This window comes from Alligator sinensis, unplaced genomic scaffold (assembly GCF_000455745.1).
Source record: "Alligator sinensis unplaced genomic scaffold, ASM45574v1 scaffold116_1, whole genome shotgun sequence".
NCBI lineage: Eukaryota > Metazoa > Chordata > Crocodylia > Alligatoridae > Alligator > Alligator sinensis.
Window position 1 is genome coordinate 2,273,668 of NW_005841908.1, and position 12,274 is coordinate 2,285,941.

Genomic DNA, 12,274 nt, shown 5'->3' on the forward strand with positions numbered 1-12,274 from the left:
CCACTGATGGCGGCAGCAGGCGCTCATGGTGTTCATGGCCCGTGCAGACACTGCCACCTGGCAACATGCAGCTCCGGCCAGCACTGTACCTGTCAAGGGGCGGGTCTCCCCTTCTGGCCCTCAACGGCTCACCAAAACTCATTAAGTGGCATTCCAGCCAACATAATTGCCCACCCCTGGCGCAGATTTACAAACAAGTTACCATGAGGTGAGTAAAGGGAGACGGAGCTAAGGTTCATGGGCTGCTGTATGGTAACTGCCAGTATACACACTTCTTTAGGGCTATTGGGCAGGACCATTATAATGCAGAACCCTTGATTTGGCCACATAAGTCTCTAACTGCAGTTCCCGAATGTAACAGTGGACTAATTTTTGTAAAATATTGTATGGTACGTACTAGAAAGACATATTGAAGAAAGATGTGGTTTTCCCCATCTCTGTTATAAATCACTGTGGTTAGTGATAGGAAAAGATCATCCAGTGCATCTCCCAGCTAGTGTATCAACATTTAGTTATGTGTAACACATGTTCAACAGGAGTTACGTGAATAGAAAGGCATACTTTTCATTTAAATGTGCACTAAAGCACCACTCTTATTTTAAAGGGATTTTTATATTTGATGCTGGTTTAAAAGCTGTAATTAGTGAACGCTTGTGTTTCCCATGAAGTGGGTACAGTCTAGGCAGTAGCAGAGAGAGCTTTCTATGTTGCTCTGTCCGTGGGCCTCAGCCCCAACCTTTCCAAGGGCAGGATAGTAAGTTCTTGAATCTCAGATTTTTTCTTGGGGAGGGAGAGGGGGCAGAGGGAGAGCTGCAAGTTCCCTCTGCCGCAAACATAGACGCACCCTTTTTCCTGGCAGCGATGTGTCCTCTGCTGCTTGGGAGCAAGGAGGTGATAGCAGTGCCTACACCTGCACCACCACGGCTAACACCACTAACCAGCAGCAGCATAACATTGTCCACCCCTGTTTCAGTTCCCAGCATGAGCCTTCTGGTTCCAGAGGAGGAGTGGGATCTGGAAGCAGAGGAGCTGAGGGCCATAGCAAAGAAAATTCTGGGGAGGGAGGGGGAATCTGAGTTTGTTCTCCACACCCCTCAAAGTTCCCCTACAGGCAGGTCTCCTTTTCTGGAAGGCATTTCAGAGGAGGTTGTGGGGGCAGGTGGCTCAGCTCCTCCTGTTGTGCTTCTGCCTGGTGAGGAGGGGGATAAGGCAGGATCCCCACCCTCAACCGAGAAGGGGGTGTGTAGTGTAGTGTGGGATCATTTTGAGGTGGCAAATGATCCCAGGTATGCTACCTGCCAGGACTGCTGAAGGCAGATCAGCTGGGGCAAGGACGTGAAACACTTCACCACCACGGCAATGCTGCTGCATCTCAGGAGGCAGCACCCCTTTGCCCTTGTTCCTCCTCAGCCTGACACCAGTGGGAGCATGCCCAAAAAGAAGTCTCCCTCTCGCTCCAAAGCCCCCGTCCCCTAGAAGCAGAGGCAGAACCAGTGGGGGAAAGGCGGAGACAGGGGGGGTCACCTTCTGAAGGCAAGTGAGATCATCTAGAGCATTGGGGAGATGCTTGCTCTGGATGGCCAGCCCTTCTCCTTTGTTGAACGTCCAGGTGGCTCATGGCACTCGTGGCCCCATTGTACCAAGTGCCCACATGCACCACCTTTAGCAGGATGGTGTGTAGCAGGATGGTGGTGCCTTCCATGTATGAGGCATGCAGGGAGTACTTGAGAGAGGAGCTGCGGAAGGCAAGTCCGCAGGTAGCCTTGCACTTCACCTCAGACATCTGGAGCAGCCGGGGTGGAGATCATGCCTTCCTCTCCTTCACAGGGCACTGGTGCAATCAGTCAGGGCGTCTGTGGGCTCTCCTTCAAGTGGAGGTGATGGATGGGTCCCACACAGCAAGGGAGATCATGGTGGCCATGAACTGCATGGTGCAGGGGTGGCTCGTTGGGCTGGGCGAGCTCACCTGTGGGTTCATGGTCACCGACAACGGGGCCAGTATGGTCAAGACTGTGTATGTTCCCAACTTTGTTGACGTCTGTTGTATGGCACACAAGTTCCACCTTGTAGTCAGGGGCGCCTTAGAGGGGGGACAGGTCTCCCGGTGACGGCGTCATCACTACCAGCCAGCTCATTTCGAAATGCAGGAAAGTGGTGGGCTACTTCCACTGGAGCGTCAAGAGGGACAAGATGCTACAGGAGAAACAGGCAGAGCTGAGCATCCCGGAGCACAAAACCATGCAGGATGTGGAGACTCGGTGGAACTCCACACATACCTGATGCTGGAAAGGCTAGTTGAGCAACAGAAGGCCATCCATGAGATGGTCTTGGTTGGGGAGATTGGGATCAGTGGCCTCCCTAAGAAAATGGAGTGGGATACCATCTCCCAGATCTCAGTGGTCCTCAAGCCGTTCCTCGAGGCCACCGAGCGCCTCAGCGCTGGCAATGCCCTCCTCAGCCAGATGATCCCCTTAGTGAAGGAGCTTGAGAATGAAATGGAGAAGTTCCAGGGGATCAATGTTCCTGGATGGGGCAAGCCGCTTTCACTAGAGGTGCAGGCACTGGTGAAGCAGCTGAAGGAGGGCATCAAAAAACAGCTGGATCCGTTGCGGTCCAGTATGGTCCACATGCTGACAGCCATGTGCGACCCAAGGGTGAAGGGGAGCGTCTGCAGCAGCAAAACCCTTGATCACTGGACGGAGGTGCTAGTGAACAGTCAGGGAGGCAGAAGGGTAGAAGCAGGGGGACGTGGAAGAGGGAGATCCACTTTCCTGGCCCAGCACTCCAACCACAAGCCAATCTCCTCCACCACAGCCGCTGCCAGTGTGGGCCAAGTGCATGGCTTCAATGTTGGTGTCCAGAGGCACCAGACCCCACCATCAGGCAGGTAGTGTGGAGGCCATGGTGGCTACCTCGCCGAGGACATGGAGCTGCTGCACTGCAACCCCTTGGCCTATTAGGCAACCCACAGCCAGGTGTGGCAGGATCTGGCCACGGTTGCCCGGGAATACCTGTCCTGTCCACCAACTAGTGTTCCAAGCGAGAGTGTGTTCAGCATTGCCGGGGATGTTGTGACACCCCACCACACCTCCTTGGATGCTGGTTTGGTGGAGCAGCTGGTGTTCCTGAAGGTGAACCTCCCACTGCTGGGGTTCCCCAAACTCCATGTGCTGCTGGAGTGAGTGCCACCGTCCTCACTCCGCACCTATTTGCTTTTTTAATTTGCTTTCAGAATCTTGAGGTGCACTTTCACAGAACCCCTTGCGCCCCCTCTGCCTGAAACCTGGCAGGCCTCATGCCCGCACAAGGGGCTGCCATCCCTGCTGCTTCATCCCGCTCTGCCTTAACACACATAATTGATATGAGTTTTGCTTTCAACAGTTTGAGGTGCGCTTTCACAGAAAGCCCTGCACCTGTCTCCTTGAAACTTGGCAGGCTTCATGCCCTCAGAAGGGGCTACCATCCCAGCTGTGTTTTCATCCGAATCTGCAAAAAAATGACAGTGTTATAGGTATTTTAGTGATTTCCCCATTATAGTCTACAGCCGAATCTCCGAATCCGAATCAGCCGAATTGAATCAGGACAGTGATTCGAATCACTGAATCGAATCACTGTCCCTCCGAATCAGCTGAATCCGAATCTGGATTGAATACTTGCTGCTTTGCACAGGCCTAGTCCCTACCGATTAGCTTTATCAAAGGCTCTAGATTGATGAAAGAAGCAGCCCTTAAATTTGGCCATGAGAAGTTCATTGGTTACCTTGGTATATGTATGTTGTCTTGACATATTGGGAAGATAAAGAATGTCATTACGCAAGCAGCAGCCCTCTGCTACCACCCCCCATACAATTTATATAGCAGAGTCCAGAAGATGTGGTTCCTGTTGTTCTAAGCACTCTACATATGCCAGGTAAGAGACTGACCCTGCCCTGAGAGTTTACATGATGGGACTCTGATTCAAGAAAGCATCCCTATTAACAAAAGCATTCAAGCATATGCCAACCCACAGCAGGGGTGACCAACCCATGGCTTGCCTGGTGCAAGTAGTATGAGCCCTGGCCGCTTGGGAAAGGGAGGCACCAGAATTGAGACAAGATGAGGAACTGAGTGCTTCATGAATGGGGTGGGGAGAGGGGTGTTGGGATCAGATGTCACTACTAAGAGCCAAGTTAACCCCTCCCTGGCCTCTCATCAAATTTTTAGGATCCCCACTTTACCACATAAAATTGCAGTGTTTGTGGAGTGGGGGGTTAGGGGGAGTCAGGGAAGGGTTAACCTAGCTTTTGGTAGTGGCGCCGCCTCTTGAGAGAGTTTCCTGCCCCTGCTTGGCTCCACACTGCCAGAGGCTCAAGCCTCCATGCCTCCATTCTGGCACATGAGCAGGGCCAGGTAATGCATAAGCAAACTAGGCACGTGCCTAGGGCCCTACGTGAAGAAGGAGCTCAAAGGGGCCAAGCTGTTCAAAAGCAGTACATGCATATATTAGAAGGAGCCTGTGGAAAATAATATGCTTTTTCCATTATAGCTTAACATTTATTAAAGTTTTAGGACAACTAGAGTGCACAATGCTAGATTTCATAAGTAATAATGAATTTATTCTTATTTCAGATCCTTTGACAAATGAAAAATGGCTACTGTAGACGAGAAGGTAAAATGTGTCCTATGGCTAGCAGAATTGAAGTCCGTATCAGCTGTGAGAAGAAAATAGTGGTTATGTTGAAGTGTAGCATTGTGTACTCTAGTTGTGCTAAAGCTTTAATAAATTTGCTTTTAAATGCCATTTACAGATTGTTTCTATCATACCTACAACCTAAGTTATTAAAGTTTAAAAGTGCACAAGGACTTTATGAAACCCCTGTGTGTGTATGTATGTATCTATCTATCTAGAGACATCTATATATCTATCTATCTATAGAGCTTTCTCTCTGTCTCTCTCAAGATCTCTATAGATAGATAGATATAGAGATAGTTCTATATAGATAGATATGCAGACACACACACACAGAATTAAGTAGGGGCCCATAAATTTGTTTGTCTAGGACCCACTAAAGGGTTAATTCAGCCCTGCACATGAGGGCACAAACTGGGGTATGCCTCTGTTCGGGAGAGGGATCAGAGCAATGCTTGGGGAGATGGTGGGGCTTAACTTGTGGCACATCTGCTAAAAGGGTTTGCCATAATTGCTTTGGGAAAACCAAATATAGAGGGGGAAAGAAAACAGTTCTGGATATGTTAGTCAGAAATGCATGTGTTCTGGACAACCCTTTAAAACTTTAAAGTATTATTAAGATGAAGGTTTTCCTTAGGAAAGTTTAACCTCCCCATTTGGTAGTGTGGTTTGACTCTATGAATGTTTTACTAGCAAATATATTCACTGAAAAATTCCATTTTTAAATTTTGTTTTAGGACACTCCCTTCCCACCCATACACTCACACTATCAGATGCAGTAAAGTATTACTGGTGAGTACATAATTGATGAAGAGCTCTTTGAAACCAGGAGTTCATGGATTGGAAATACTGAAGGAGTTGTTTACTCTGCTAAATTTATATGGTAGCATCAAGTGGCAAGGCAAAACAGGGCTCCATTGTGCTAGGTACTGTGCAACCAACAGTAGTTTAAGTGACAGCCTTTCCTCAGTGAGCTTACCATTTAAATAGACAAGGCAGGGGCAGAGCAAGGGAAAGTCTATATCCCTATTCAAGGTGAACAGAGCAGTAGTTTGGACATATAATATTAGTCCTGTGCCAGCAAAATCCTAGTATAGACCCAGTTACCTGGCAAACTCTGCTTTTGTTTGTTATGGCTTATTTCATGTATGGCTTATTTCATGGAGAATCATAGAAATTAAGGGTTGGAAAGGACCTTGAAAGATCATCAAGTCCAACCCCCCTGCTCTGGGCAGGAATACTGCTGAGATCAAATGATCCCTACAAGGTGTCTGTGCAGTCTCTTCTTGAAGACTTCCAAGACTGGGTACTGCCCCACTTCCTTGGGAAGTCTGTTTCAGATTCTGGTCAGCTGGAGAAGGCTGGAATAAGCTATACTGGCAAAAGCATATTTTTTTACACAGGCTCCTTCTAATGTATTTTTAAACGTACATCTTGTACCCAAGAAGGTTTGAACGTGCTAATCTTTTCATCTGTATGTAAATCTGTTGTGAATGGACTTTTACTGTGATGTGTGTTTATGGAATTTAGTAAAACTATCTTTCTGAAACTGCCATCTGCTGACCTGCATGAAAGTTGACCACAGGTTTGATAAGTTCTAGATCATAATTTCAGGCAAGCCCTTTGAATTTCACTTGCAGGGATTTCCTGATCTCAAACAAAATGCCCTTCTTTATATCAAAATGTATATAAAAAGAGGGGTATGCAGGGGCTTCCATATGAGGAGAAATTAAATAGGCTAGGACTTTTCAGCTTGTAAATGTGATATACATTTACAAATTACTAAATGGTTCAGAGAAAATAGAGATTTATTATTTACTCTCTCAACATACTAGAAGTAAGGGACATATGATGAAACTAATATGTAATAGGTTTAAAACTAACAAAAGGAAGGGGTTTTTTTCCGCAATGAGGAATTAACTCGTGGAAACCATTGCCGTTGCCACTGCCACAAAATTTTTCCTTTGTGCCTTCCCAGTGAAGTAGGGATTTGTGTAAGTTGAGAAAAGCTCACCTGAGGATTGATCTAGTGCACAATTTCTAAGGATCTAAGTGTCTGTTTTCCATTTGTTATGACAGAGCTATATGGAGATGGTCTCCATTAAATGTTTTCTGATATTTCCTCCTTAAATACTCTGTTAGTGGAAGGTAACTAACATAGGCACTACATTAGGTGTCCAATAAATTGGATTTATAGATTATGAATGAAGGCAAGTAGTTATTCAAAGCAATTGGTTACATTATAACTATGAACACACAAATGCAGCTTCTTTAAGTCTTGATGTCCTTGCAAGCTAGTGTTTGGAGCAAAGAGCTGAGAACTGCAAGTTTTGACCTCAGCTTGGTATATGACCTTGGTCATGTCACTTGGCCAACTCTTCTTGGACGTGATGGTGACAGAAGCAGTTGACAGCCTCTGCTGATCATGATGGTTTCTTTGTACTCTTTCATCAGCCTGTCTGTATCAGCCTGTTGCTTTGGGTCTTGTATTTACCTTGTACAGCCTATGCAGCAGCTAAATAGCTCCTGTTATTTTTCAAGGTTTCTAAATCAACTCTGACATATGCTTCCCCATCACTGTTTCTGTGGCCTTTGGGGTATGATTGGGTACAAAATAGGCAGCATGACTGAAAGCTATTATGCACTTCAGCAATTTATACATTCCACAAGTATGCAGATAAATCACAGTTTATTACAAGGTAAGCAGTAGACAAACTGGGACTGGCACTGTGCTATGCTTCTCAGTGAATTGTGTACTTGTCTGGTATTGATAAAGTAAAAAACACTACTATTACTTGGTTACATTTGAGACTAAATCAGATGTGGGTGCAAGTGAATGGTGGTGTTGATATTGCTATTCCACTTCCTGTAGAGAAAAGGATATATATCAGGCTTTTAATTTATAAAAACTTAATTTTGCTTTTTCTGATATCTTTTATTAGGCCCTGAGGGAAACTAATAAATTGGCTGAAATGGAAGAACCTCCTTTGCTTCCAGGAGAAACCATTAAGGACATGGGTACGTAAAAATGATGGTGGTGGTTCCCCTGCTCCCACCTTCCACCCCCTTCACAAAGAAAACCATTAGAATACCAAAAATGTCTACCATGAGCAGAATGGCTGTGCTGTCACCCACTGGCAAGGCAGCAGTCTTCCCAAGAGCAGATTTGCCCTGCAAGCTGATGTCTAGACTTGTCTGATTCCTTTAACTCAGACTACAGGAAAGTATGCGAGCATGTGGCATTCATTGGTATTAGTTTCTTTTGGATACTTTCAACCCAGCTTGCTAATGTGGTGAATTCCAAGGAAAAGAATTCTGTGTGAACTTGTGGCTTGATTTGCATCACGGTTCTCAAATATTAAGGTTTGGAGACTAAAACCTTTGATAACTGCTGTACCTTGGTCACCTTCTTCTGGGGTTTCCTTTTCTTAAAAAGGACATTAGTTAGTTCTTTAGAAGTGTATGTCATTGCTAAAAAAGCAGGACTAAGGCTTGATATTCTTCTCCAGGCCCTTCCCAAAACCCCCAAACAGTCAGTAAAAGTTAGTGGCTAAAGACTGACATAGGATCTAGCCTATGCCCGACACATTCTGGTTTTTTCCTCATATTTGTCTGCTGTTAAATATCTTCAGCTTTGAAGAAAATGCTTGAAGGCATTTACCAGGAAATCCAAGGAAAACAGCTAAGTAGCCTAAAGGCAGTATTGTATTTTGGAAATCATTGGTATCCATTTAAATATATTTGAGTTTCTGATATGTGAGTGTGTTTGTTTCTTTCCCCTACTTGTAAAAACTCCTGCGGGAGGTGTAAATACTAAAAAGAAAACCCTACAATAAGCAATTTGGCATAGGGAATGACGAGTGTAATAGTGAGTAAGATTTCTAAAGAATGTTTAAGATAACCTATATAGTTCTGTAGATTGCGATTAGCATTTGCTACTCGACCCTGTTTTTTCCAGCATCATTTCTAATGAACTCTATTGCTTTCATTCCTATTTGACAGAGCTGGACTTTTCCTTTAAGAGTAAATTTTACTTTGCTTTTGAAACATTTTCTCCTGTGACTCATTTAGGTTAGCTATACTAGTTCAGAAAATCTATTGAGATGCTTGTTTTCCCTCATTTGGTTTGAAATATTTCCATCCTTTGTAAAGCATGTGTGCATCTACTGATGCTAGTTGCTGTATTAGAATTCAATATTTATTTTAATAAGACCTAGTGGGGAAAGAAGAATCTTTAAAATTTGCAGTTTCAACAAAAGGATGGATATTTCAAAGGGCAGAAGCAGATTTAAATGATCAACCTTTTTTCTTCTCCAAGAAGATTAGGTGCAGGGCATGGGAAGTAATATTACCTCTTTATTTGGCACTTGTTAGCACTTAGCTAGAGTGTTTTGTGCAGTTTTGGGCTCCATTTTTTAAAAGGGCTATGGAGAAGTTAAGGAATGTCCACAGGTGTACAAGAAAAATGAGAAAGAGCTTGGCAGGCAGGCCATATGAAGAAAAGTGCACTTAAGAGGGGACATGATAGTAGTTTTCAAATATTTGAAGGGCTGCCAGAAATAAGAGGGACAACACCTTTTTCTCTTATTGCAGAGAGCAGAACACAGACCAATAACTTGAAGTTGCAGAAAAGTAGGTTTAGATTGAATATTAGGAAGAACTTCTTCATTGTTACAACAGCAAGGCGGAATAGATTGCTGAGGGAAACTGGAATCTCCGTCACTGGAGGTGTTTAGGAAGAGGTTGGACAAGCATTGGTCAGGGATAATCTTGGGAGTATCTATGACCTATGCTCTACTATGGGTATTTGCCATACTTCTGGACTTCGCCAGCTGCCATGTGGGGCTGTGGAGGAATGTTTTCCTCTTCTTGCTGCTGTGTGTGTTGGAGGGGCAGGGGGAGGTTGTGGGGTTTTTTTTCTTTCTATCTGTATGCAGAAGCATGTGGGTGGGGGGGAAGGGGAGAAGATGGAAGGGACAGGACAAGGGGTTGGCTGCAGTCAAGGATGGAGATTTTGACTGTTGCTTGCCAATGCACCTAACTTGAACCTGGACCTTCCTGGCCAGAATGTATTGCCCTTCACTCAGGATCAGACCGATTGCTTCATTTGGGGTCAGGAAGGAATTTACCTTGTGGTCACATAGGTACAGACTGTGGAGGTTTTGCCTTCCTCTGTAGTGGGAGGCATGGCCCTCTTCCTTGGATCTCTCAAGTGTATTTTAACAACCCTTGTAGCAGCAGGATCTTGGCTGCCATAGTTCCCCTGATTTGGGGGTTATGTCTTGTGGCTGTGTCAGGGTTGACTACGTAGTTTAACTAACAGGTTGGACAGTGGATTTATTAGGATGGTTTGGATAGTGATGATCCTGCCTGTAACACAAGCTGGCAGTCCTCAATCACTAGACAGCCAAGCCAGCCCTCTCATAGACTTCAGTGAGAGTCGCATCCCTCTGGCCTCTAACAACCTTTGCAAAATTGATCCCTTAGGACTTCAGGGCTGAAATGTCTGAAGGAGATTATTATCTGAGAACTGCTTGTATTTGGAAGCTGCAGTCAGACCTTTTCTAAAAGCATTTCTTGTCTCAGATAGCAAGGGAGTCCTATCATTTCAGAGTGCTATAAACTGATGCTATTGCACAGAACCAACAGCATGTTTTAGTGACATGGGTTGTGGCAGGGCTTGGCCAGAGGAGGGAAAGCCACTTGAATGTTGGCATTTTTTTTAATTGACATAAAATAGGCTGCTAGGGGAAGTGGTTGGCTGTAGAGATCAACAGCACCTCTCGTCTACTGCAAGAATAAATGAGCAGGGTTGAAGCCCATTTAAGGGGACTGTTTTGAGTCTCAATTCCACTCAAATCCAAAAATAAATTATTTATGGCAGGATGACTTTATGCCTGATTTTAAAGTTTAAATTCACTGGCAGTTGAATGCTAAACAAATTCTCAGCTGATGTAAGCTCTCGAGGCTCCACTGGCTTCAGTCAGAACCTCTGGCATTCCCTATGCAGACTCTGCTGCCAGAGTGGAAACTGTACTCTTAAGAGATGCTCTCTGCTCCAGGGACTGCAAGAGATGGCAGAAGCCAGGGGAGGGTCCACATACACTTTCTGTCCACTGCCAGATGTCAGCAGTTATACCACATCTGCCAGAAATGAGAGTTCTGCCTGCCACCACAGAGGAGTTGGGTACAGATATGCAAGTTTTGCTACCAGAACTGGAACTCCACTGCTGGAGTTTTGTAGAGTAGATGAGGCATTAAGCCTGGATCCTGGAACTGACTCCATAAAGGCAGACCCCTGCATCTGCATGGAGCCAGAGGAACCAAATGAAGAGGATCTAAGTATAGTAATGGAAGCCAGAGGAAAAGTGGCTCCTTGCTTTCATAAAGGAACCTGAATTGGCATCACAAAGCTGACTGCCTTCTCAGTATTAGTTTATATTTGGATGTCTGAGTAAGAGAGTCTTCTTAAATCATGACATCCAGGATGGGTACAGAGCCAATCTCTGGTAGGCAGAGACGAGGAGCACCAGAGGAAGCTCCTGACCAGGGATCCAAGCAAGTGCAGAGAGTGTGCTCATCTTGTTAACCAATTAGCGGGGAAGACTCTCTTGCTACAAAGTAGTCAAAGTTGTTCAGGACGCTGGGGATTTCCGCGTTCCTCCTTATCAGCCTTGCCAATGTTCCCTCTCTAATGAAGTAATTAGCAAGGTGAGTGCTATCCTGTAACCTCCCATGGTGAAATAAAAACTTGCACTGTAAGAGTATATTACCTGGGTGGTATGTGGTGTTTCTCATCTCAAAATAACACTGAAGATCTCTTCCTTTTTTCAGTCTAAGTCATGGCAGGCGAGTTCAGCGAGCGATCGAGCTAGACCCACTGTGCACACACAACTGCAAATGGTGAAATTTGTGAATAGGGCACAGCGTTCCTGAACGCAGTGCGCCCGGGGGGTGGGGGGGCCTGGCGGCAGCAAGTGCAAAACTCACTAGGAGCTCTGGTAAGTGTTTAAAGTGTATTTAAAATGTGGGTTCAGCATTCGCGAATATTTGAAACTGCGAATGCCGAACCCATGAATACCAAGGGTTTTCTGTATTAAGATCCTTGGAAGACAATCTTACCTGTATGTGAGTGATCACCCATCATCATCATATTCTGGTTGCTATGCAGCTTTGCCTGTCAAGAAAGGAACTAGCTCTCTTGTGCTTGCACAATATTCAGCACCCTGTGGGTGTCACCATAGTTGATGTATTTTATAATAATGGATATTTTACAAACCAAATATATAACAAATATGTAACTTCTGCTTTCTGTCCTCTTATTTATAGGTCAGTTTCATGTAGCTGTAAACCTGACAATACATTTTATCTCTTTTGGCATGTATCCCAACCCAAAGATCCTTTTCTTGACTGATAATACCATTTTTTTTTCATAGTTGGTAGGGTCGGAAGGGACCTGAGCAGATCATCAAGTCCAACCCCCTGCCATGGCAGGAAAAAGTACTGGGGTCAAACGACCCCAGCAAGGTGTTCGTCTAACCTCCTCTTAAAGACCCCCAGGGTAGGAGCCAGCACCACTTCGCTTGGAAGTTGGTTCCAGATCCTA

At 45.2% G+C, this 12,274-nt stretch overlaps 1 protein-coding gene across 5 annotated transcripts in view; it reads left to right on the forward strand.

Moving 5' to 3' along the window:
• MTMR2 (myotubularin related protein 2) overlaps positions 1–12,274 on the forward strand; it is a 62,639-nt gene that overhangs the window by 21,499 nt on the left and 28,866 nt on the right. For 4 of the 5 annotated variants that reach the window (XM_025197867.1, XM_025197868.1, XM_025197870.1 and 1 more), the window contains exon 3: positions 7,611–7,686. In XM_025197867.1, the coding sequence (XP_025053652.1) occupies positions 7,641–7,686 (46 nt within the window). In that variant the 5' untranslated portion in view covers positions 7,611–7,640. Of the gene's footprint in view, positions 1–4,607; positions 4,648–5,405; positions 5,461–7,610; positions 7,687–12,274 lie in introns of all 5 variants that reach the window. The other variant, XM_025197865.1, reaches the window with a different exon arrangement.